This window comes from Myxocyprinus asiaticus, chromosome 40 (assembly GCF_019703515.2).
Source record: "Myxocyprinus asiaticus isolate MX2 ecotype Aquarium Trade chromosome 40, UBuf_Myxa_2, whole genome shotgun sequence".
Lineage (NCBI taxonomy): Eukaryota > Metazoa > Chordata > Actinopteri > Cypriniformes > Catostomidae > Myxocyprinus > Myxocyprinus asiaticus.
In genome coordinates this window covers 14564269-14590824 of record NC_059383.1, presented here as the reverse complement: position 1 = coordinate 14590824, position 26556 = coordinate 14564269, and the positions used below count along the sequence as shown (strand labels likewise).

General features: G+C 36.4%; 2 protein-coding genes across 7 annotated transcripts in view; both read left to right on the top strand.

Annotated features, from left to right (window-relative positions):
- The window catches only part of LOC127430722 (clustered mitochondria protein homolog), a 32985-nt gene extending 15154 nt beyond the window's left edge, over nt 1-17831 (top strand). For both annotated transcript variants that reach the window (XM_051680718.1, XM_051680719.1), the window contains 17 exons: nt 764-1158; nt 1520-1813; nt 6378-6643; nt 7567-7667; nt 9063-9215; nt 9787-9849; nt 10271-10515; nt 10595-10679; nt 11000-11153; nt 12428-12567; nt 12652-12732; nt 12881-13006; nt 13327-13448; nt 13678-13771; nt 13925-14059; nt 16859-16932; nt 17163-17831. In XM_051680718.1, coding sequence (XP_051536678.1) covers nt 764-1158; nt 1520-1813; nt 6378-6643; nt 7567-7667; nt 9063-9215; nt 9787-9849; nt 10271-10515; nt 10595-10679; nt 11000-11153; nt 12428-12567; nt 12652-12732; nt 12881-13006; nt 13327-13448; nt 13678-13771; nt 13925-14059; nt 16859-16932; nt 17163-17283 — 2649 coding nt within the window. In that variant the 3' untranslated portion in view covers nt 17284-17831. The remainder of the gene's footprint in view (nt 1-763; nt 1159-1519; nt 1814-6377; nt 6644-7566; nt 7668-9062; nt 9216-9786; nt 9850-10270; nt 10516-10594; nt 10680-10999; nt 11154-12427; nt 12568-12651; nt 12733-12880; nt 13007-13326; nt 13449-13677; nt 13772-13924; nt 14060-16858; nt 16933-17162) is intronic.
- A 1769-nt stretch (nt 17832-19600) lies between these two features.
- Nucleotides 19601-26556, top strand: part of LOC127430723 (lissencephaly-1 homolog B) — a 31634-nt gene continuing 24678 nt past the window's right edge. For 2 of the 5 annotated variants that reach the window (XM_051680721.1, XM_051680725.1), the window contains exon 1: nt 19601-19762. The gene's annotated coding sequence lies outside the window, so the exon portion shown is untranslated. Of the gene's footprint in view, nt 19763-22521; nt 22664-24728; nt 26238-26556 lie in introns of those variants that run through there. The other 3 variants (XM_051680723.1, XM_051680722.1, XM_051680724.1) reach the window with 3 other exon arrangements.

Below are 26556 nucleotides of genomic sequence, written 5' to 3'. Positions count from 1 at the left end.
CACATATTTTTTTAAATATTACAAAAATGGCAATTTTTAATTCATACAAAATATATATTTCTTAAATACTAGTGGAATTTGAACATACTGTGTATATATATATATATATATATATATATATATATATATATATATATATATATACACACACACACACACACACACACACACACACACACACACACATATATGCTTACATATATTAGCTATAATTTTAGATAATCAGTATTTTCATATATGTCCATATATGAGATTTCTGTAATGAAACAAGCTGTTTCTTTGCAGCCCATCATGTTAATAAAAAATAAAAAAATCAGGTTTTGCTGTGTAGTGGTGCTTTTGAGATTAAATAGGTTCTTTAAAGCACCAGTAGAATAAAAAGTTATTTAAAACTTATTTAAGAAGTACTCATGTGACATAAGGGGCCATTCAGATTGAACGCAAGAAGATTTAAGAAGATAAAAACAATGCCGCTCCTTCACAAGACACTGCAAAAACAGCAAGACATGGCACAATGGTCAAAGACATCTGTCAAGTGCATGTCTATAGAGAAAAACATTAAAAAACAGCATGGATGGAAGCAAAAACACGTTTTCGGTCTGAAACGCCCTTAATGTTGTACAACCCCTATTGGCTCTAATTGGAATCTTTAGGCAATTTTTAAGGGTGAAGAAGGCGACTGTACTCAGGATACCATCTTATGATTTCTTTGTCCAAAAGCTGAACATATATAGTAATTATCACCTTTTACTGACTTTATCAGGTTAACAGTGATTTTGTGAGCACTGCCACTCGAGGAGCCATGGAAGTGATAGATGGTAACGTGATGCCCATCAACCCTAGTGAAGAATCGAAACAACAGATATTCATCTGGAACAACATGCTCTTCAGTTTGGGCTTTGATGTGCGGGACCAATACAGAGATTTGGGTGGGGAGGCTGCAGCCCACGCCGCCCCCATTCTCGACCTAAATGGTGTGAGCGCTTTCTGGACAGTGGATCCCGAAGGCCTATACCTGCTTGGCACTGTAGTGATCGATTACCGTGGCTACCGCGTGACTGCGCAAACTATCGTGCCAGGTATTCTTGAGCGTGACCAAGCACAGAGTGTTATCTATGGCTCCATCGACTTTGGCAAAACCGTTGTCTCTGATGACAGGTAAAACATTATTTTTAGGCTCTTAAAGGGATAGTTCACCCCAAAATGAAAATTATGAAAATTATCAATTACTCACCCTCATGTTGTTCCAAACCAATATTTCTTCTGTGGAACACAAAAGAAGATGTTAGGCAGAATGTTAGCATTCTCTTGCATTGTATGGGAAAAGATGCTATGAAAGTTAATGTTGACTGAGGCTGTCATTCTGCCTAACATCATCTTTTGTGTTCCACATAAGAAAGAATGTCATACTGGTTTGAAACAACAGTAAATAACAGAATTTCCATTTTCAAACTACTAAATATATGAGTATTATACTGTATGTACCCTAGTTACCTAAACTGGTTTCAACTCTCTTTAGGTACCTAGAGCTGCTTAACAAACCCAGTAAGATGCTGAGAGTACAGCGACACCTAGTGTTAAACAAAGATGACACAGCAGTCGAGTTGTGCTCCTCAGTAGAGCACAAGGGCATTGTGGGTAATGATGGGCGCCACTACATCCTGGACCTACTTTTTACCTTCCCACCTGACGTCAACTTCCTTCCTGTGGAGAATTTAAATCCTATTTGTCAACAGCTGGGTTTCCCAAAGCAACATCCTCATTGCCTGGTTTGTCTGAGACAGGAGCTCGTTGAGGCTTTTGTTGAGCACAGGTGGACATTTATACATTAACCTTTCCTATGATTAAAGCACAGGTGAATCTAATGAAACTTGTCAAGATCTTGTCCAGGTCATATTTCACAGCAACATCAAAAGATAAAAATAAGGAATTATAATTGAAAATATAGCTGCAAGCAGTGATGACGGGCCCAAGCACTACGGCGCCATCACCACCTGGTGGCTCTAGGAAAACAAAGCGTGGTGGCCGCATGCATTTGAGAGGGTAAATATAAGAGGACTTTTTCAAAGTCACACAAAGTGTCACACTTCCTGTTGTCAGTTGGTGGTGCTATGGCCATGACCCATAATAGCTGTTTAATGTGATCAGCTCCCATTACCAAACATATAGCTGAATTTTCATCAAAATCATACAATTCACACAGAAGATATAAGGAAATTCCTGTTTCACATTTATACCCTTAATTTATTGCATCACCATGGCAAAACTGTTCGATATATCAAAACTCCGTTCGCAATTTAGCATCTTCAATGTCTTGGCATAATATTGCCTAAATTTGGTGACAGTCACATGATTCCCCTAGAAGGAGTATTCAAAAGTTCAGGGCCTGCAATTTTCAAAAAATGCACATTCAATCCAAAATGGTTGACTTTATGTTGGGTGGAGCTAATGACTGTAATTTTGAAAGTTGTCCAGCTTGATGAGAACAATATATGTACAAGTTTGGTGATCGTAGACGAAACTGACCCACACAATTTTTGTCAAAAGTTGGTGCTACAGAGCTCCCCAGCCACACCCATGTGTTAACTTTTTCCCAGGCCTAATGGCGACAACTCTGATGTGTGTGCAACATATCATGAAAATTCAACCATGCCAAGTTCCTCAAAAACATGTGAATATACATAAAAAGGAATAATGACATTTAATACGTTGCCATGGCAACACTATTTAAGATATCACAAATCCCTTCAGAATTTTAAATCTGCACTGTCTTGACATTATTCTAAAAATTTTTGAAGCAATTCAGGTTAACATAATAGGGATATTTCAAAGTCTGTTAAAAGTGACACACTTCCGCCAGTTGGTGGCGCTATGACCGTGACCCACAATAGCCACATCAATGTGATCAGCCTGTAAGGACAAACATTTGGCTCAATTTTTATGTAAAATCACACTATGCATGCAGAAGATATGAGACATTTCCTTATTCCATTTTTGTGATGTTATTTTATCGCTTCGCCATGGCAACACCATTTGATATATCAAAAATCCTTTTGCAATTTAGCATTGTCAATGTTTTGGCATGATGTCGCAGACATTTGGTACCTGTAACATGAAATCCCTGGGAGAAGTATATCAAATTCCAGAGCATACATATTTCAAATAATCCAAAATGGCCAACTTCCTTTTGGGCAGAGCTTATGACTGTCAGTGCGAAAGTTGTTCGGCTTGATGAGATCTATATGTGAACAAAGTTTGGTGACAGTAGCTCAAAAGGGATGTGCTACAGAGCTCCCCAAACAGGCCCATGTTCTAGATGATGCTGCAGAGCCCCCCCTGCGTGACCGCCCCTGCAACTTTGCCAAGCCCTAATGGCCAACGACACTGATGTGTGTGCAAACTTTCAAGAGTTTTCACGCATGTTATGTACCCCAAAAGTACTGAAAACCTTGAAAATAATAATAATAATAAAAATAATAATAATAAAAATAAAAATAAATATAACTGCAAGCAGTGATGATGGGCCCAATCACTACGGCGCCATCACCACCTGGTGGCTCTAGGAAAACAAAGTGTGGTGGCCGCATGCATTTGAGAGGGTAAATATAAGAGGACTTTTTCAAAGTCACACAAAGTGTCACACTTCCTGTTGTCAGTTGGTGGTGCTGTGGCCATGACCCATAATAGCTGTTTAAATGTGATCAGCCCCCATTACCAAACATACAGCTGAATTTTCATCAAAATCATACAATTCACACAGAAGATATAAGGAAATTCCTGTTTCACATTTATACCCTTAATTTATTGCATCACCATGGCAAAACTGTTCGATATATCAAAACTCCGTTCGCAATTTAGCATCTTCAATGTCTTGGCATAATATTGCCTAAATTTGGTGACAGTCACATGATTCTCCTAGGAGGAGTATTCAAAAGTTCAGGGCCTGCAATGTTCAAAAAATGCACATCCAATCCAAAATGGCTGACTTTCTGTTGGGTGGAGCTAATGACTGTAATTTTGAAAGTTGTCTGGCTTGATGAGAACAATATATGTAGCAAGTTTGGTGATCGTAGACGAAACTGACCCATACAACTTTTGTCAAAAGTTGGTGCTACAGAGCTCCCCAGCCACGCCCATGTGTTAACTCTGATGTGTGTGCAAAATATCATGAAAATTCAACCATGCCAAGTTCCTCAAAAACATGTGAATATACATAAAAAGGAATAATGACATTTAATACGTTGCCATGGCAACACTATTTAAGATATCACAAATCCCTTCAGAATTTTAAATCTGCACTGTCTTGACATTATTCTAAAAATGTTTGAAGCAATTCAGGTTAACATAATAGGGATATTTCAAAGTCTGTTAAAAGTGACACACTTCCTTCTGCCAGTTGGTGGCACTATGGCCGTGACCCACAATAGCCACATCAATGTGATCAGCCTGTAAGGACAAACATTTGGCTCAATTTTTATGTAAAATCACACCATTCATTTTTTTTATGTTATTTTATCGCTTCGCCATGGCAACACCGTTCGATATATCAAAAATCCTTTCTCAATTTAGCATCGTCAATGTCTTGGCATGATGTCGCCCACATTTGGTACCTGTAACATGAAATCCCTGGGAGGAGTATATAAAATTCCAGAGCATACATATTTCAAACAATCCAAAATGACCAACTTCCTTTTGGGCAGAGCTTATGACTGTCAGTGCGAAAGTTGTCCAGCTTAATGAGATCTATATGTGTACAAAGTTTGGTGACTGTAGCTCAAAAGGGATGTGCTACAGAGCTCCCCAAACAGGCCCATGTTCTAGGTGGTGCTGCAGAGCTCCCCCTGCATGACCCCCCTGCAACTTTGCCAAGCCCTAATGGCCAACGACTCTGATGTGTGTGCAAACTTTCACACATCTTATGTACCCCAAAAGTACTGAAAACCTTGAAAATAATAATAATAATAATAATAATAATAATAATAATCCTAAGAAGAAAAATAGGGCCGCCGCAATTTCAGTGCTTGGTCCCTAATTAGGAAGTCTATTATTAGGGCCATTAAAAGTATAGTTCACCCCAAAATAATTTCTGTCATTCTTACTTTTCTGATTTACTCAATCTCATGTTGTACAAAAACCCACATGACTTTCTTTATTTCCGTTTCTTCCGTCTAACACAAAAGGAGATGCTTCGCAGAATGGCAGCCTCAGTAACCATTCACTTTCACTGAATGGAAAAAAGAAGATGCAATGAAAGTGAATGGTGACTGTGGCTTATGCTTTGACTAAGTAAGGAAGTAAGGAAGTATGGAAGGTAGGAAGGGTCTGAATCAACATGGGGGTGAGTAAGTGACAGAAATTTCATTTTTGGGTGAACTATCCCTTTAAGATTTGTTGCAATGTGACTTTATTGTCATGATAATTAAGCACATTTCTCCCCCAATTCTCATTACTGTAATTGCGGGATAATGTACATTCAGCAGGTTGTTATCACAAAATAAACCCTGACAGGGTCATCAGGACCCCAGTGTGAAGCGGACTTTATTTTGTGATACAACCGGATGACTGACCGGCAATCCCGCTTATTACATGGCTACTAACCAAATAAATAAAGACATGGACATTAAAAATATTGATTTGCGTTGAAATTATGTAATTATGTGAGAAGAAATAAATTCACCTCCGCTTTGCGTCGAGTGTTGTTGGTGTTTATTTTGTAATTAATGACCATCTGACATCTGATTATCCAGCTTATTACAAGAATACTTGCCAAATAAAGAAATAAATGCACATGAAACATTGATTTGAGTTGAAAATATTTTATTAGCGTAGAGATCACACAGTGATCCCAGAAGCAGGAAAGATGACTCACTTTACCCGGCTGACCGGTCTGATAAGTCTGAATCTCGGGATATGCAGTTATTACTCAGAGATATCAGTCCACTAGATGGCACCATTGACCAATCAGAATCAAGTATTCCAGAGAGTCATTTATAGAAATGTAAATTATAGTAATGTAAATTACTATACAACATCTAGACGCATTACCATAATAAGAATTTGGGGGAAAATATATGCTTAAATGAATAAAGTATATTTTCTTGTGTATATTCGGTATATACTGTATATGGGTTTGTTTTAGGTGAAAGATGACCTAGATGTTCTTGATAGGTGAAATTCACTGAGGCAGCAATTCTAATACTACTAATTCTATTCTAATAATATTTCTGTTCTAATACTGATTCTAAGTTAGTTAAATATTAAATGTCTAGCTTAACAGTAAACAATGTCACAGTAAATATTTAAATCTGTGAACCTGATTTTTTGTGAACCAGCTGAACAATTCTAATTTTATTCTGTATATGTGTATGTTACCTCAGATACCAGATATTTCTGGAGACGGTTTCACAAAGTACTGAGAATGACATCACCAACCCTGTCAGCACATCTCCAGTAAAGAGTGATTCTAGTACTACCACTCAACTCCCCTTAACTACTATCACACTTTTAGACCAGAATGAAGAACACGATTCCCTAAAAACTGCACCTGGAAACAACATCCAGCCGGATTCTTCATTAAAGCATATCTTTTCCTCTCTCAGGAATACCTTTGATATACAATTCAACCCTAACATCTTCTCTGCAGGTGTGTTGGTTAGTTTGATCCATAGCTTAATTTTGATCACTTTGACCCAGAAACATAGTTTGAGTTTATACAATAAATTTAAAACCAAAGTATCAGCTTTCTAATGAGATAACTATAATGATTCCACTCCGAAATGTTGCAGAAATGAAATCATTTAAATGTTGGCTAAAACTTTTTACTTTAGTGCATAAATCTTAAAATGTTGACTAGTAGAGCATGGTGCTAGCAATGCAAAGTCATGGGTTTGATTCCCAGGGAACACACGTACTGATATAGGCCAGGGGTTTTCAAACTAGGGTCCTGGGACCCCCAGGGGGCCGTAAAAATGTGTAAAAATGTTGACATTATTTGACATTATTACTGTTTCATTCTAAAATTATTAATCACAATTATTTTATAGTATTGACAGCCAGAGCAAGAAATAAAAATAAACTGGTATATAACTTCATATGTTGTGATAATAAATCTTATTTGTAAGAAATAAGGGTTGTAATTCATGATTCTTTGTAAAGCTGCTTTGAAACAATATTTGTTTTACTTTTGCTCATTTATTTATATAGCGCTTTTCACAATTAAAATAATTTAAGATTAATTATGATTTTAAAATAAAATATATATAAATATTTATCTTCGTGTTTATACATTTAACATTAATCCAGCATAAGAAATATATTTTTGCTTTAGTACAATGACAATATAAAAGGCAATTATTTAATTATGCAAACAAAAAGTCTTCATAATATAATGTTTACTAGTTTTATCACACATGGGGTCTCTCGCAAGGGGATCATTAAATATGGGGGTCCTTGGCATCAAAAAGTTTGAAAACCCCTGATATAGGCTACCTTGAATGTAAGTTGCTTTGGATGAAAGCGTCTGCCAAATGAATGAATGTAATACTATTAGATTTCTTCTCTCAATAGGTGTGCGTTTTCCCAAGGAAAGTGCAGAAGTTATCCAGAAACAGAAACAACAGCTAAAAGATGCTGCAGCCTTCTTGATTTCCAATCAAATCCCTGCCTTTGTGAGTTGTATTTTTAGAAGGATTGATCAAATATAACAAATAAAATACATCATCACTAACTACGTTTCCATCCAAGGATTTTTTGCGAAAAAAAGTTTTAGTGCATCAAAATAAAGCTGATGGAAACGCAAATTATCGCTAAAGTTTCACAAGTGTCGACATAATATTTTTCCGTTTAACTCTAGCACATAAACTCTATGTTGATACTTCAAATGTTGTGAAAAACTGGTTCGGAAACACTTTTTGACGAGAAAATTGGCATTAACGCAAAAATGTAGTGTCACATGACAGCGTTTACCCCAATCATTAGCCTGTGTTAATCATGACGACGGTAGACATCTTTGAAAGCCAATTTATTGAACGTGATTATGGATTGATCTTAATGGCATAAAGATCCGATCACTGCAAACATGACACTTCCAGGAGGATATATATATATATTAGACCTATATGCCTTTTCTTTACACAAATTTAAATTAGCTTTACCCTGTTCTGTAGATGAAAAAAGCTGAATAATATTCTCAGAATATTCTGCACTTTTTTCAAGACTATAAACTATCAGAACTATTTGTCCAATGCGGAGTTCGCTTTCAGAAAACGAGCTTTTGAACATTTTAAAACGTTTAAATATTTTAAATCAAACCCTCTTTACCTCGGATCGCATTTGCTGAGCTTCTTCATAAAATGTAAATTGCATTATGACGCTAAAATGAATTTGAGATGACAATCAATTTCAGTTGGTCTTTAAAAGTTTCTGAACAAATATGCGGGACATAATGCAGTTGTGATGGCAATGCTTTAGATGAGATGATTGTTCAAAATAGCCTATTGAATATCAGGAATGAATCATATGTAAATCCTGATATTACACCGCATCAATTTTTCTTTAATCGCTGTGTCTTTAATCATACAATAGGCGCAACATCAGGACCAGTATTATAATCCTATCAGAAGGGCAACAGCTCCCTTTTGATTGCAATTCCGTCTTCTGATTGCATTTATTTGTGAATTAAAATGATAGTAAGCTGTCTAATTTCAATGAATTGTCTCAATACTCTCCCCATTTTCCCAAAACTTAAGAGCAAAAAAAATTAGGGACATCTGGGAGGCAAAAGGTACACAATTACGCAATAAACACACATTTCTGTATGGAAACGGCTTAAGATTTCTTTTGCAATAAAACAAAACTTATGCGACAAAGTGTTTTTTTAGGCATAACATCATCACACACACCATTTTTATTGATAAAAGGCCATTTAAATGGAAATAGGCAGAAGATGGCAAATTTCCCAAACTTTTTTTTATGCATTTTCACTTTGTCGATAACAAAATAGCGTGAAAAGTGGATGGAAATTCCGCTTTGCACGAGCGTGACAGAATGTATGTTTTATGCAGACTAAGAGTTGCCTTAACCACACATCAATACCTATGGATGGCATCACATTAACTGAGGCTCTGCATCAGCATGGCATCAATATTCGCTACCTGGGCACCGTGCTTGAATACATTGAGAAGATACCCCAGAAAGAAAGACTTGATCATGTCTATGTGAGTGCATTACTGTAAACACAATTGTTTTGCTTGACTTCACAAACTGATGAACAATTAGAATATGTTTGTGGTAATCGACCGCACATACAGATTATATAATGAATATAAAAACTGTAGCCCTTAAGAAATAAATAGTTTGAAATAAGTGTTTTTAAAATGACTCCAGTCATATCAGTAAATTAACAAAAGCTGTTTTATTTTACATGGAGCTGGGCTGCCTCGTAGGGGCCGCCATGTTGAGATTACATAAGCTGCTTATTATATCTCAGTAACGCCCCTATTATCAGACACTTTTTGCACATGGAATAAATTAATAATGGTTGACCATGAATAGTGCATTTCTACAGTGGCACCGGTAACTAAAATCCACTGCTTTTGTGTGATGCTGCATCTACGGCACTAGGTGTCATTGTAAGTCCAAGACAACAGCCATATCAGCAAAAGCAACACAAACAAAAAATTACTGAGTGCATCTTTAACTTGTTTAAAACCCAGAACATTTACTTCCACTAGATTTCACTATATAATAATGAAATCTGACAAAATAATTTTTTTGAACATCTTGCAGAGAACTGCACTCTGTGAGCTGATCACGAGATCCGCAAAACATCTCTTTAAGACATATCTTCTGGTAAGTGTCCAGACTGTGCTCAATCATGGTATTCTTAATGCTATTCAGGGTATAAATAATAATGCTTTACATTATTATACCCTTACCAGAACTTACTCTTGTATCCTGTGGTGTAGCCAAGGTTGGGCTGGTGTGGGCCTGGGCCCACCCAAATTAGACCCATGCCCACCCAGAATATTAGAAATTATTCTTTGACTTTGATGTATATTTATAAATTAGTTTAAATGCATAAATTCTGATTTCTGAAAGTGTGAGAACTTTTTGAATGTGCTTCACTGTTGTTAAGGAAAATTCTGTAAAAACAAATTTGGGAAAAATCTTGGCCCATCCATTTTTATTGAGACCCAAACAAAAGTAATTTCCTGGCTACGCCTTTACTTGTATCCAAACTTTGCTGAGCAGTTCTCTAACTTTATCCCAGGCAGTGGAACCATCTGCCCTCTCTGCCTCCGTCAGCCATTTCCTCAACTGCTTCCTAAACTCATATATTGATCCTGGGGTCATTCAACAAAACGACAAGTTGTCTTCTAGACGCAGGAGTCGGAGAAGACGGAGTCGTTCGTCAGTGACCAGTACCATCACCGCCTGGTCCAGCCTGACACCGAGCAACCTCTGGGTGGCCATCAAAGCTGAGGCTCAGGAATACTACCATTACAGTCTGCCGTGGTGAGTGTTCTGCTCTCTGAACACAAATAGATGCTGTGCTGTGATTCAATGTGAGTGGGATCTCATCTCCATCTGGCAGTGGAAGTGTGAAGGAGGCCGTGGAGAAAGACAGACTTCAGAGGATCACTCTGCTCAGAGAGATTGCCATCAAAACTGGGATTCAGGTATATAAAAACATCAGTTTAAACATATTTTGATTGTTATTAGAGCTGCTTATTAATGGAAACATAGCTGTTTCATGATTGGGCCAGTAAGCAACAACCAGAATACCCTAGCAACTGCAAGGTAAAATGTTTTAAATCACCAAGAACACCTTAGCTACCACATAGCAACGCCCAGGCAACCACCCACAACACCCTGGCATCATGAGGAAGAGTTTTGCATGAACAAACACAACTCTGATTTTCTTCAGAATATGAAAAAATCTATTAAAACTTCTTTTGCTGTTGTCTGGTAACTACTTTCTCTATACTATCTCTCTCAGATTCTTTTAAGAGAATATCACTTTGATTCTGAACAAAGACCAGTTTTCACTGAAGAGGACATCCTTAATATTTTCCCTGTAGTGAAGCACATCAACCCAAGGGCTAGTGATGCTATTTATCTCCTACGTTGTGGTCAGTCTAAGGTACAGCAAGGTGAGCATTAAATAACAAAAACTTTTTATTGAATGTCAAACATAACTTTGTTTCTCTGAAAAAAATAAAATATGTTTTGATATCATATACAGAAAGTCATCTACTCATCTTGCATCGAAAAGCTAGTAACAGAACACATTACAGAAGCAGATGAATAAACTGTTTTTTTATACTGTTTAAATAAAGCATTGACTGAAAGCAAAAGACTGAAAAGTGGAGAAACAATTTTTGCCCAACATATTTTTATGGTGATGTGAATTAAAGAGTTAGTACACCCAAAAATCTAAATTCAGTCTTCATTTTCAAATCTGTATGAATTGTTATGTTCTGATGAGAGGCGGTCAAACTTAAAATAACATAAAGCGCCATAAAAGCCTTCTGAAGCCAAACAAGAGCTTTTATAATGGAAAGACTGAAATTTAAATTATTTGCTGAAAATCTCTCCCTCCGCATAGCTCTCAAATCTAATTTATGTTCCCTTCCATTCAGATATGTCATGTCAAGACTCCCCATATTTGATACCAATGATGCCAAACAGCATTTTTTTTAAAACCTTTGGAGGAGTGGAAGTTTTTTTTATATTGATTCAAAGGCATACAACCCGCAACAAATGTTGACAAAAAATAAATAAATAAATAAACAAAAAAAGAATAAAACCTATATAATTTATGCCAGGGTTAAAAATAAAATAAACAATTTACAGTAAATTAAAAGCAATGCCTCATGAGTCTTTCTTTTTTATAAATTGTTCAAAATTTGCCTTTGCTTACCTTAAGCCCATTTTTACACATGATTATGATATTTTCCAAGTAAAATAACAGTAATAAAAAAATACAATTACAATCAATGGTATCTTGTTACAAAATATATTATGACAAAATATATGACATCATGCTATTCAATTCGTATCGAAGTCCTTGAAATAAAGTCAGAGACATCTGTCCAAAAAAATCAATATACACACTGGTGTAACAGTTTCTTTATCAACACCACAAAATTCAGAAGCATTTTCAATAAGCAAATTAAATAATTCAAATAACTGCTTTACGGGGTAAATTCTGTGTAATTTTAAATTATACCTCTTTAACTTTATTGTTTATAAAGTATTTATTTGTTATTGTCCAGACATTCTTCCAATTAATATTTTCAAAAGACTTTCAGTGAATATCAACATAATTTTTGGTCTGTTCCTCACAGCCTGAAATGTATGGAAAAATGAAAATTATGAAAAGCAAACAGGCCTATTTAAATCTTATACACATTTCTATCACCAGGTTGTCTGAAAGAGGGCTGTGAGTCAATCAGCCAAGCTCTGGGTCTCTTCACTAACGTGTATGGTGCACTGCATCAGGATGTCTGCATTTGTCTACGGCTGCTGGGTCGCATACACTACATCCTCGGTGACTACGCTGAGGTATCACGTTAATATTATAGAATGATTAATGAATAAAGACTTGAAACCTGTGATTGGATTTACTTTTGGACTTTGTGTTGTTAGGCTCTCAGTCACCAACAGAGGGCAGTACTGATCAGTGAGAGAGTTCTGGGAATTGAGCATCCCAACACTATGCAGGAATATGTGAGTGTTCACTTTTGATTCTGTAGATTAAACTCTGTTTATGAACAACAGCATACATTGCATTGGTGCCAGTACTGGTAAGGAGAATACAGGAACATATGAATTAGTTTGAGTTTGATATATTTGGATGCGTTTGCTCTTTGTGTAGAAGCACCTCGGTCTTTATTGTTTTGCTGGAGGGCAGCCTGCGACTGCTTTGAGATTGTTATACCGTGCTCGCTACCTGATGCTCCTGGTATGTGGAGAGGACCATCCTGAGATGGCTTTATTGGATGTGAGTTATAGCATAATGGTAGAAATGTAGTAGTGAAAAACATTAGTTTTGCAGTGACTTGATTTACTTCATATAACTCTTATTCTTGTATATAATTATGCTTTCATTATACATTCATACATTTTAATCTAAAGGGTTTAAAAAGGTTAATGTCCATGTAATCGGTCAACTACCCAAAGTAATGCTCATAAAAATCTTCGCAAATACTGTATGTTTTGCAAAAGTTTGGTATTGAAGTACTAAAGAAATAAGTAAACAAAATTATGAATCTATCATTAAACATCTAACTGACACTTATATTGTTTCTATCTATGGTATAGAGTAAGATAGGTCTTGTGCTGCATAGTATGATGGCCTGTGATCTCGCCCTGAAGTTCCTGGAGAATGCCCTTGCCCTGAACTCCAAATATCAGGGTCCCTCCTCTCTTAAACTGGCACAAAGGTGAAGACCGAAAACAAACAAGACACTCTGTCATGGATACAGCCAGTACTAAATCATGAGCTTAAGGTTCTGTTATTTACTCACCTTCCAAGAAAGTCATATGGGTTTGGAACAACATGAGGTTGAGTAAATGATTTTTAATTTTTGGATGAACTACCCTTTAAGGATACATAAATGAACACTTATACTGTCTGTTTTAGAACTGTGATTCTCTTGTATATCTTTATAGTCATCACTTATTGGCAAAGGTGCATGAGAGTAAAGGAGATTTCCGTGCTGCACTGAGGCATGAAAAGGAGCGCTACAGCATATACAGGAAGCAGGTGAGTAGAATTCAAAAATTATTTATTTAATTTCTTTATGGAATATGTTTTCCTTGATCACTGAATACATCAGAGCTTTAAGGGTTTGATCGTATTCGTTTCCATATAAATGTGTTGACTGTTGCATTTTTTTTATCAAAATGTCTTCAATAGGTTGGAGAAGCACATAAAAAGACACACGAGAGTTCAGAGTACCTTAAACATCTCACACATCAGGCTGTGATTCTGCAGAAAACAATGAACTGGATCTACAAGACTGGCTCAGACACCAATATTTCCCCTCTCAACGTTAGTTTAATTTATTTGTATAGTATACATGCAATACAGCCCTACAAAGGCAAAATGCAGTAACTCACCAACACTGAAACTGAATGTTATTTATACATACACACACACAAACAGTACATACATTACATGAATCTGAGCATTGATAAGCCAAACTCATCTGCCACAGGACAGATCATAGTCTAAGAGATTGATTTATGACCTTATTTCAGTCATAAATACATTTTGACAATATAGAAGTTACTGTGTTTTGTCTTTACACAGCAGTATGTATAGTATTATATTGATTAGGGCTGCAACAACTAATCGATAAAATCGATAATTATCTATAATGGAAATTATCAGCAACAAATTTCATTATCGATTAGTTGGATATGTGCGGCGAGCACGAAGAAGCTCCGTCAGTGACGCCACTTTACAGGCCATTGAAAATATGTTGCATGATAACACTTGAAAAAGACCGGAGACCAGTTGAAGCGGAAAAAACATGACCCAAGTTGTTCAACGCACGAGAGCACTTTACAAACACTTCAAGGAATATCATAAGCATACAGTTTAATGTGGAGCAGTTACTGCATCAGGTGCGTTGAGATTGATTGTGCTGTTTTATGCACCTGAGTTGTTTCTCTCCAGCACACAACTTGCATTTTACTGCTATTTTCTATGTTTTATAATGTATACATGTTATGAATTCAAAATCGGGTGCGTATTTCACAAAACTGTTTGTCTTCACCACAAGCGAGCGTTAAAAGTGCACTCACAAAAAAGTTTGTGTCATCTTGGACTTACGGTGATGCCTGGTTGTGTGGATGCAGCATCGTTCAAAATCAATTGTTTTCGGTTACAGATGCATTTGTAGAAATTCACTATTCACAATCAGCCATGATTAATTTAATCCATGAGTGAAAGTGTCCAATAACAAGATGGTTACTGAGATTAAGTGAGTAGTATTCAGCTGGTCATGTGATTGTAAAATGACAGCCCCCATGAGGGCGCCCCTGCCCCATGTAGAATAAAACCGCTTTTAAAAGGTTACTGATATAACTAGAGATCTCATGTGAGTAGTCATGATTTTATACATGTTAACAAATTATAATTAGTTCCTTTAGGAGTAAAACTTTTTAATGGGGAAATAATTACGGAGTGTACCTTTAAATTTCACTGAACAAGCGAGCGCGCGCATCCGTTTCAATCAAACCGATGGCAATTGAGAAAGGGAGCGAAATCATTTAGATTAAGCTCGTGCAGCATCATACAGTGCTTTCAGTTTCAGTGTAATCAATTGTGGAGCTTTCATGGATATCACACTGATGTCTCGGAGGTCCAACTGTACCGGTTTTTAAAGTGTTTCAAACGGTTTCTCTTCATCCTGTCAGTGCATTTATATTACAATAAGCAAAGATGCTGTTTTCAGCGCGAGAGTGAATTTAAACTGTATTAAACTGCATATAATGCTGAATATAATCTATAATAATGCTAAGGGGTCCTGATATTTGATGGTCCTGCTTATAATGCCATATGTAATGTCTGATTCCACCACCTGTGAATTTACACAATGGCAAACATTATTTTACTGGATAAACATACACATATTTTTGAAAAGAATAGTTTAGAAACAAATAATCAATAATAATAATGTTTTAAAACCTACAATATTAATTTAAAATATGTAAAATGTATGCAATCAGTGACAGTGTACAAGCATATGTTTCTAATAATTCTGTATTTTTCAGCTGATCAGAATTAATATTTCTATTTCTATTTCTGGTGTCTCCATTGCCCTCTGCTGGGCTGATTTTATTTTTATTTTTTTTACCGGATTAATAATTTTACTCTTTAATGAACAGTACTTTTTGTTAAGAGGAACTGTTTTGCATATGTCCTGAAAATAATAATACATTCAAACTTAACTTTTCATGATTCAGAATGTTTGTGAATTCAGTACTGTTAATCGAACCAAATTCTTACACCCTTTATCATTTCTGAAAAAATAAAATAAAATCATATTTTAATAAAATACAATTTCAGTATTTATCCTATGAATCGATTAATCAAATAAATAATCAAATTAATCAATTATCAAAATAATCATTAGTTGCAGCCCTACTATTGATAAAAACTGTATAGTATTTCACAAATATTTCCAAAGCAGCTTTACAAAAATAGAAGTGCCTTACAATCACTCTGTATGTAATTAGAACTGAACTAGCTATGAACAGTACTCTATAATAGAGTTCGACCGATATATCGGTTTTACCGATTAATCTGTGCCGGTAGTTGCTTTTTGGAACTTTTTGGAACCAACCAACGGCAATTGGGGGGGGTGGGGGGGATGGGCAATTTGTTAAAGTAATGTTAAAAACAAAGTTTTGATGTTAAGTAAATATACTGTTAAGCATAAGAGAAAGGAAGAAAAGTTATTAAATAATGCCAGAATACCAGAAAATAACTGCTCATACTGGATTTATTAGTCCATATGACAGCGTTTACTTTATAGTGTATTTTCTGGTTATTTTGGTTGAGCAAACTGCATCTAGGATTGTATTAATTTTGGACACATGTTGCCTCTGTGCCTGTCACAATAAGGAAATACTTTTTTTTAAATTAAATAAATCTATTTTAAAGACTATCATCCAAATAATCCTTATCTGCCTTTTCCACCTGCTTGGTTATCATATTGGCAAAATTCAATGTCAGTCGAACTCCACTATATGTATAGTGTTTAGTGTCTCTCAATGGATGTTCATCTGTTTTATAATAATCATGAATGATTCTGTTCCTGGCTCCTTTTTCCTCATATAGTTGAATGCTCCAAGTCATGTGTGGATAGTGGAGCAGCTAAACCTTGTCACTGGCATTGTCCTTATTCCTCTCAGGTAAGAAATATTTTTACAGACTTGTGTACTTTACAGACCAAGTGTATTTAAAGCAATTCAACTGGATTTCTTATGCACTATAAAGATAACATCAATAATTACAACCATGACATCCTGTTTGCTCTCTGTTCTCACCTCTATATTAACTTTTCTCTGCCTTTCTCTCTTACATATATATATATATATATATATATATATATATATATATATATATATTTTAATCCCTGAAGTAACAGAGACCTTGAGAAACTCAGGACTGAAGCCCAGAAAACAACACCGCTGTCTAAACCCCAACAAAATGATGTGCAGTCAATGGAGGATCTGCAGGATCTGTCTGAGGACCAGGAATAACATAAGTTATACTCAAGAAACCTAAGTCATTTACCTAGTAAAAAGACTTTAAATACTGAAAGTGAACTAAGATGTGCATTTGAAATAGTGTTCTAGCTACGTTTTAAAATATATAAATATAAAATAAAACGCGAAATGGTGCAAATGAACTACTACTCTTGCCCACATGCCAGATGATCCTCTAGTTTTTTATGACTTTATGAAACTCAAGATCTATTAAAGAAAATTTAACTCCCTTTAAAAGCATGAGTGTAACTTGCTGTTAAATGATACTGAGTGTATCTAACTAATGGTTTTGCACATTTGTAAACTGGACTGTTTATGGTCCTTTGTATATCTAACTTCGTTTGTTCTTGTGCACTGTATCTGTATAGCTGAGAAGCTGAAGGGCCACAGAACAGTGTTAAGAATGGAGGGCTAATGCATGCATTTCAGACCTGACTGAGTTTGGCATGCTTTCAATGAATGTATAGGCCAAGAAAGAGCCTACTATTATTGCATTGTGACAAAATGCTTTGTGAAATGTGCTAACACAAATAAAGCAATCGAATCACATAGTGGCCTCTTTTTAAAGGGATAGTTCACACAAAAATGAAAATTAATCACCCTCAGGCCATCCCAGACAGAAATTCTCCTCCCTGCCCAGAAGGTGGCAATATGCACGAAGAATGTGGAAGTGAAAGTGGAGATTTATAGTAAAGAGGACTTAAATATCGATCTGTTTCTCACTCACACCTATCATATCACTTCTGAAGATATGGATTTAACCACCGGAGTCTTGTGGATTACTTTTATGCTTCCTATATGTCATTTTTGGAGTTTCAAGTTTCTGGCCACCATTCACTTGCACTGAATGGACCTATAGAGCTGAAATATTCTTCTAAAACTCTTCGTTTGTGTTCAGCAGAAGAAAGAAAGTCATACACATCTGGGATGGAATGAGGGTGGGTAAATGATGAGAACATTTTCATTTTTGGGTGAACAATCCCTTAGACATGTGTATCACAACAGCGCTGAGACAGAAATATTATTTTCATGTTTACTTTCATCATTAATCTTTCATAATCAAAATCGAATTAATAATGGCTCAAGCAGAAATATCATGCCATGTTTTGAGATGAAAATTCATTAAATGACAATGCCATACCTACCATAAACAATTTGCACACATTGATGCAGATTCATAGTTCTGCACTAAGTGGAGGTACACAAACCTGTTATTTACCATGTTAATAGCAGTTTTGGTATTAACATAACATAAGGTGATTGGCTCAGGTGCGGGACCAGAAGGGTGGCGCGGGGTGGCAGCTGCCAAATGAGCTAAGCAAACCCAAGTCGGATCCCGCTCTCGTCCTGGAGATGATGCGCAATGGATTAACCCGTCCATGTCGCGTATGGTTCATAACAACGTTCCACGCACGAGTTCCTGAGTTGTGAAGATGGAAGGGGCGTGTCAACAAAAGATGATGGAAGCAATGATTTTCCAAAATTATTTCAACTTCTGTACTTTATTTCAGTAATATTAATTTGTTATATGACAGTCAACTAATAACTCACCCTTTGCGGTTTGTTTTAAGCAAATTAATTAATAATTTGTTAGATATACCTTGCATTAATTAATCATATATGTTGTGTATAATTGATGTAAGTTAATTCACTTATATCACGTATATTCACAGGTACAACAGAAAAGGAGCTTTTGCTGTCGTTCATTGCATATTTGTATAAGTTTGGCTTCCATATTTGTTTCCCACTTGAATATGTGACATGTCCCAGTAACCCCCCACCCTAAGGCGGGACTTCCGTTTCTAATTCCGCCATATTGGGCGTTTCAATATCTCCCATTCATTTTAATACAAGGGTTCCGTCTTGGGATAAACAGTCTTTGGCCACCATTATCGGATTCAAATTTCTGTATGAAAGTTTAGTAGCCTACACTTAAACAAAATATTAGATTGTCATTTCTTTGACTCTTTTTAATAACGGTTTTACAGTAGTAATAATATTTATTATAGTAGGCTAACTATTACATTTGTGTGGAAACTTGGTTAACATGCTGATTTTGGTGTTGAGGTTGACCCAGTTGTCGGGAACGTTTTTCTATCTGGGCAAATATATGAATTTTTACAAATATTGATACTTTGAAAATCCATATTTTAAACTATAGTAGTCGTAAATAACACAACTAAACCTACTACTGCCGTTTTGACACAAAAACATGTTTACTGAATCAACCCATTCCAAAAGCTCGCAAAATGTAACTCATCCGCAGTCTCGGCTGAAGGTTGCTGTGACTCCTCAAGGCGGGCGCGCCCCCGGCAGCACCGTGCGCGTGTCCGTCATCAGTAGACGGTTATGCGGTGCAGAAATCAAGGAGAAACAGCGCTGACTGAGCCGGACTTTCAGAAGAGACATATCTCGTTCGTTTTTTTTACCTGCTGGTGTGACCTGGCAGATGAGAAACGCTTCATGTAAGAAGGTAAGGACACTCGGTATGTGTCGCTGGCTGCAGTCTGGTGAAAGTGAGTCGGTTTAAGTGAGTATGTGGCGGTGAAATTTGCGCCGCCTGCCTGACTGACTCAAAATGGCGGACAGGCCGTTAGAGCAAAATAAGGGTGGGAATATCTGAGAGAGATGGAAACTAACGCCGGCTAATGTCATAACTTGCATACAAACGTAGACACGACGACAGTATTCATAACTAATTCTCACTAAATGAATTTACATAATTGAGTGACATTTGTGTCAGCCGGCCTGAAGGCAGTGGTTTGACCCATACTAATGTTAGCGAACGTTAGCAGCTACTCAGCACTAAACTTGCTGAATAAGTAATAACAGCTTTTGTCATTTGTTTCTCCGTGTATCAAAACGCTCTATCGCACTAAATAGCTTCAGTTAAGCCTTTAAAGGCATATTTAAATGGCCGGTGTCGGTAATATTAGGGATTGGGTGTGCCTGTGATGGTTGAGGTGAGGCCGAAGCTGCTTCATGTCGATGCCGGTGGAGAACTGCATGTTTCCACTGTTGTTATGATGATCGTGTGCTATTCAGTCTGTCAACAAGGGCGTGTGTGGTATTTCATGCTTTATTAATAGTCTAGCTGTTCATAATTATAGCTTGGGAAAAAATGGTCAACGTTGACAAGCTGTCTGGGTGCCATAATGTTTTGATTCAGTGTTCAAGATGGAGTGTTCTTGGAATAATTATATGAGAATAAAGTATAACTTCATATAATCGTGAGTGCATTGCACAGACACTAATGAACACTGTCAGTTCTCAGTTCCGGTAAGGCAACGCCACCTTTACATTTATGACAGGTTGAGATAACGTTAGACATACGCAGCAAGATCATTCAGCAGTCATCACTCTTGCTCATAGACGTGGGCGTGTCCTTACCCTGTTTAATGATGATTATTTATCCGCCCTAATTAATTTGGATTACTAGGCCCAATCTGGTCTTCCATCGGACGTCATTCCTCGTGACGTCATCAGTGAAATTTAATTCTGAAGGATGTGATTGATTGATTTATTTTTGCCTGCTGTACCCAGCATAGCCTAATTGTCACGAGAATGACATTTGACACACATTTCTTTTCTAACGTTTTTAACTTCTGAATTTATTTATATGACAAGCTCACAGACACATCTCAGTGTTTTAACACATTTGCATTCAGGTAGTACCATAACTGTTGCGCTCTGCAAAACGTTTTAGATCAGTACACATTTAATCACTGTATTTGAAGCTGAAGGTATAAAAAGTTGACAAAGTAGGTCTAGACCAGGGGGTCGGCAATGGAGTGCCATTTTCTGTTTTCCTGGTCAGTGGCTGTACCGTTTATTTTTCATTACAAATGAAGAAATTATATTATCAGCATAGCAGTATAGCAAACATGATGATTATGATATAATCATGATCCTGCATGTGAATGTTCACAGAGCATCATGTGAAAGTGCTTTAATGAAAGAAAACCTGTCCTTTTGTACAAAATTTTTTTTAACACAGTTAATGTCACAAATTTTATTATTTGATTACTGATCACGAAATTGTGTGGGATCTTAAATATTTCTTATATTATGTCTACTAGGGATGTGCGGAACGACTAATTTCACTGACGTTTAAACAAAACTTTTGGAGTCGACTAGTCTAAAACGAAACCAATCTTCAGAAAACAGTCAAAAAAAAATGTGTTTATGCGACCCATTTCAAATACTTAATCTATTCCATATCTGACACTAAATTCCACTAAAAAGGGGCATTTATCTGCGACGTGCTCGCTTTGCATTATGATCATTGTACATTAAATACAGAACATGACACGCAATCACCTTTAGCAATTACAGGTTTATTTGAAAACAATATAATGAATAGTGCAGGACCAATAGCGTAACCCAAATAGCCTGTTCGGAATTCACCAAGTAAAACTTAACATATTAAAACAGTCAGGACATTGTTGAAAATAATAAACAGGTAGACTAAGCCAAATCTAAAAGAGAGAAAAAAAAATGTGCTGAAAAGTTGCGCATATATCACTGTGCAGTCGTGCAATAACCATTGATCTAATATGACAGCTGTTTGGTAAAGAACGTTAACCAATAAAAGTTACGATGTAAAAAAAAAAAAAGTAGCCATTGGATAGAAAAAATAGGACTGTGATGTAACCTACAGTAAACCTAATGTATTCTAAACATGACGTGCACACAGAATAAAAGATAGTTTAACACGTTAAGCAGTCGGCACCTCATTTAAAATAGCCTTCTTAATCAGCAGATTAAAAAAATGGCATACCTAGCCTACTTAAAAGCATAAATTTTTTGATGAGTAAAATTAACATGTCGACATGGTCCGGTGAAAACACGCCGTGCGATCACGAGGAAGCAAGGATTGGCGCGCGGAGGGGTAATTAGTGGCAAGCCAGCAACGGCGAGAGAGGAGTTGACTATTTTATTTATATATATTCCGCACCTGCATTCCAATCTACATCTTGAAGTAATCCTTCCTCATGATCACGCAGTGTGTTTTCATGAGCTGAATGGGAGGCTAAACAAAAAGTTAAAATGTGACGAGACTGCAGTATACCCAACAGACTCGTGCAGCGCATGCAAGCCATTCACGCATCACGAGCCGACAGCGCTTCACATTCGGTTAATCGCGCGAGTAAACATGCCCGTATTTCTTCGTTCAGGCTGTGTGGATGACAGCCTACATTCCGTGTTTCATTTGTTTCTTTTTGCTTTCAGAACACATGATGTAATAAGGAAAACAACGCTGGCACGTGTGCCATAGGTTGCCGACCCCTGGTCTAGACACTGCTTCGCCAAATCTATGAGAGTGGAGCTGAATGGTTATTGGATCTCATTATGGCCACGTGTTTTGGGTCAAGTAATCTTGAATCTGGCTAACATTTCAGTGCACCACTGTTCCCTTGTATGTCATGAGCTTGTTAGTAGGAGTGGGCGATATGACCAAAATCGTAAATCAAGATATAAGTAATTTTATATCACAATAACGATATGTATCACGATATAGTACATTTTTTGGGAAAATCAAGAAGATGTATTAAATAACCACATTGTAATGTCTATATTTGGGTAATTCTGTCAGTGAATTAAATACTTGAAAATAATTCCTCTTGTATAATTTTCTCTTTATTTGGAGCTTTGACAATAGTAAAAAAAAACAAAAAAAACAACTACTTGTTTTTAAATCATTCTTACCATAATGCTAAATTTCACAACAAAATTTTTACTCTTGCTAACAACATGTGCTTACATGATGAGGTGAAACCATCTAAAACGCTTTAAAACCTGCAGACTTTGACCTCTGAGACATTGGTTTGAAATCCATAAACCTGCACAGTTAATTACATTGAAACTGAAATTGCAATTAGGGCTGAAACGATTAGTCAACGTTTTCGACAAATTTGTTGTCCAGTAGTCGTTTGATCTAATTTAACATAACATGAGATCACATTAAACTCTAATGATGACGTGTGAGAGCAGCACCGCATTTTGCGCCTGACTGAGGAGAGGAAGAATTACACAACTCACTGTCCAGATGCTCTAAACTTTCCAAACAGCTTCAGGTGATGTAGATCGCAAGGTATGAGGGAGTTATAATGCAAAAATACAAAATAAGTACATACATTCTCGTTGGGGAATAAGTGGACCTGGAGCTCTTTAAAGGAAACACCCCGTTGTTACATCTTAAATGCAGTTATATTTAATGCGTTATAGCTTTATTAAAGTTCAAATAATATGAAAGCAGATCATGTAAATAACTACAAACTCCGAAACCGGCATTGCTCTGTGCGGTCAGCACCTCTTCTATGAGTTGTGTGAAGTGTCCCGATCTAAGGGGGAGAGATTGAAACTGCACACGACTGATGCACACACTGTCACAGGGACGCTCATCCCTCGTGCGTGCGCTTGCTGCAGCTAGACTATAATGTGATGACTCACGACTTATTGAGTCATAATATATGTCACTGTGCATTTCTTATCGTCAAGAAAATTGGCAATACGCAGCTTTATTAATAAGAAAGAGTTTGTTTTTTTGTTGGTTTGCTGGCTTCCATGGCTGCAGCATGCAGTGTTGTTAGCCTGCAAACTTGTTCAAATCTGGCAACCTGTTGGTGTTGAAATACTATTGGTGAGTGGGCAGTGGGCGGGATCACACAGGCTAAAACATAAACAGAAATTCCGGCCAGGAATGGAAATTTAAAAGTAGAATATACTGGCTGTAGCATTGTTAATGGAGAAGCCAGTATTTCAACTTCTCTAATGACATATTATGGTCATTTTATGATTTAGTATAGTTAAAATATTACATATAGCACCTTTAAAGCAACGTACATTTTATTAGCAGCTATACTGCTGAAGAAAAAATTGTTATCTGAGAATGTTGAATATAATATTAAAAATACAAATATTTTAAAATATCTAAAAATCCTTTTAAAAAAGATGCATTCACCTGATAAGCAGCATATAAGATGTTTAGACTTGCTTTTACAGAATAGATCTTGAATACAAGTATATTTTGTCTTTACTGCACTTGCAGAAGTATAACCAAGTGACAAAATACACTTACATTTAAGATATATTCTCGTAAAGCAAGTCTAAATATCTTATATGTTTCTTCTCAAGTAAATGTATCTTGTTTTAAGGATTTTTAGACAAATTTTAAATGGAAAACAAGACAAAAACACGATAACAATAGGATTTTTTTGTAGTGAATTTCTTTACTGTATGAAACTTAAGTATTTTTTTTCCATTTAATTCAGTGAATGTCATTTAGAGGTATTTTGAAAAGATGTTTTTGTCCTCTTTATTGTTAGTAAGCACATTTAGCACAACCTTTTAAATCAGGGCACAAGCTGAATAATCAGCTAAGAGCTTAATCGCCGAATAGTTGAATAATCATTCTAATAATCATTAGATTAATCGATTATCAAAATGATCGTTAGTTGCAGCCCTAATTGCGATATGATGTTGCACAGTTACTAAACTGCAAAGCACAGTTTAATCAAAATGATTCTGCTTCCTTTCTCATTTGTGATGGGTTTGGTTGACACAGATGCATGTGCATTCACTTGCTCAGTGAAGTTTAACGGAGACTCACTTATGGTAAAGACAAACAGTTTTGTTCATGTGATCCCACAAACACGTGTGGATGTACTATTTTGGCTTTGTTATACGTAGCGCTAGGGTTGGGCGATATGGCCAAAAATATTATTGCAATATTTTTTTTTCATATCGTTCGATATAGATATTTATCACAATATAAATTTCCTACCATTAGGTGGGGGCGGGGATTTCACATATTTGTTAGACCTCAAGAATTAATGTAAACATAACATGTTTGTTTACAAGTAAACCCCAGACGGTAAGCTACCTTTAAAGTAGACTCAGTTTAATCCCACATAAGGTGTGTGTTAGCTATTTTCAATGAAATTTCACACATTTCATCAGCGGACATTGACTCCACTGAAAGACTTTCTTTTGACACTCCACAGTCCAGCTCAGCAGGTGGCAGTAATGCACCATAAGCTGGATTGCCAACCGCCAAATAAACATCACAAGAAGAAGAAACACTTTCTTGCCTGTGACAGCCCTATGGATCATTAAAAAAAACGTTTAACTAAATAGTACATAAATTAACAGCAATGGTGTTGATGTCGGAGTTGTTGATTGCTAGCTAGCGGTACAGAGCCTTATTGACTGTTTCCATGGCAGCAGGGTGAGGTAGCCGCTAGCCTGCTAATTCTTGCTAACAGGCTGATTTCATGACTTTGATTCAGTTAGCTAGTTGTGTGTATAACTTTGCCGAACTGCTTGCATTTTTAGCAAGACGTACCTGATCCGATCGTCTAGATGTAGAACAGGCAAAAATTTTAACAGAAAATCAGCTATAATGTATGTAAAGTCTCAAAAACATGAATAAACAACACTTCTGGAAACATAATAAACAATTTGATGAAAAAAAAAGTCTGACTTTCTATAGCTTGGTGTTTCCAAGAATAATTTCACAACATAGTCCCACTTTCCACATTTGTGGATGTCAATTTTTAGGAAAACTAATTGCGCTAGAATTATTATTATTATTATTTTAATTATTAGGTGCTACTTGTTACAAATCACAAAAGGAAATGGAAAATGCACACAGCAGTCACAATCGGGCCTCATGAGGTTAAAAGAGACTCATTACTTTGAACTTTTCCACATAACGCATTGTGGACGCTCCTTGCTCTTTCTGATACTTAAAAAAAAAAACTATTTATTCAAAATTAACACAAACAAATTAACCAAGTAATTTGTCGTCTTTTTGTTTGGCAAGTGTACATGGAAACCGCGGTGTCATGAAGTTGACTGACAGCGCATCTGCCCCACTTGATCTTGCGGAGAAAAAGTGCCAATCAAATGAAAGTGAAAGACAGTCCCAGCCAGCGCAACAGCATGTAAGAGTGGACTGAAGAGGGTGCATTTACTCTTATTCAGGAAATTATTGCACATTTATTCAAGTATGCCACGACCCAACATGTATGGCTATACAACCCAGTATGCAAGTGTTAAGTTGCGTAAAAAATATTAATAAACCATGTCAAAGTTTAACATCGCCGCTCATATTTCAGCAGCAGGGTTGCGCAGCTAAATGCATATAGGAGAAACACTGCATGTACCTGGTGAGCTGATGAAAATATTGCCTTTATATTGCCTGTCATTCTGAATAATTCCGTCTATTTATGGTTAAAAAAGGAGAGCTTGGTTAGGTAGGCC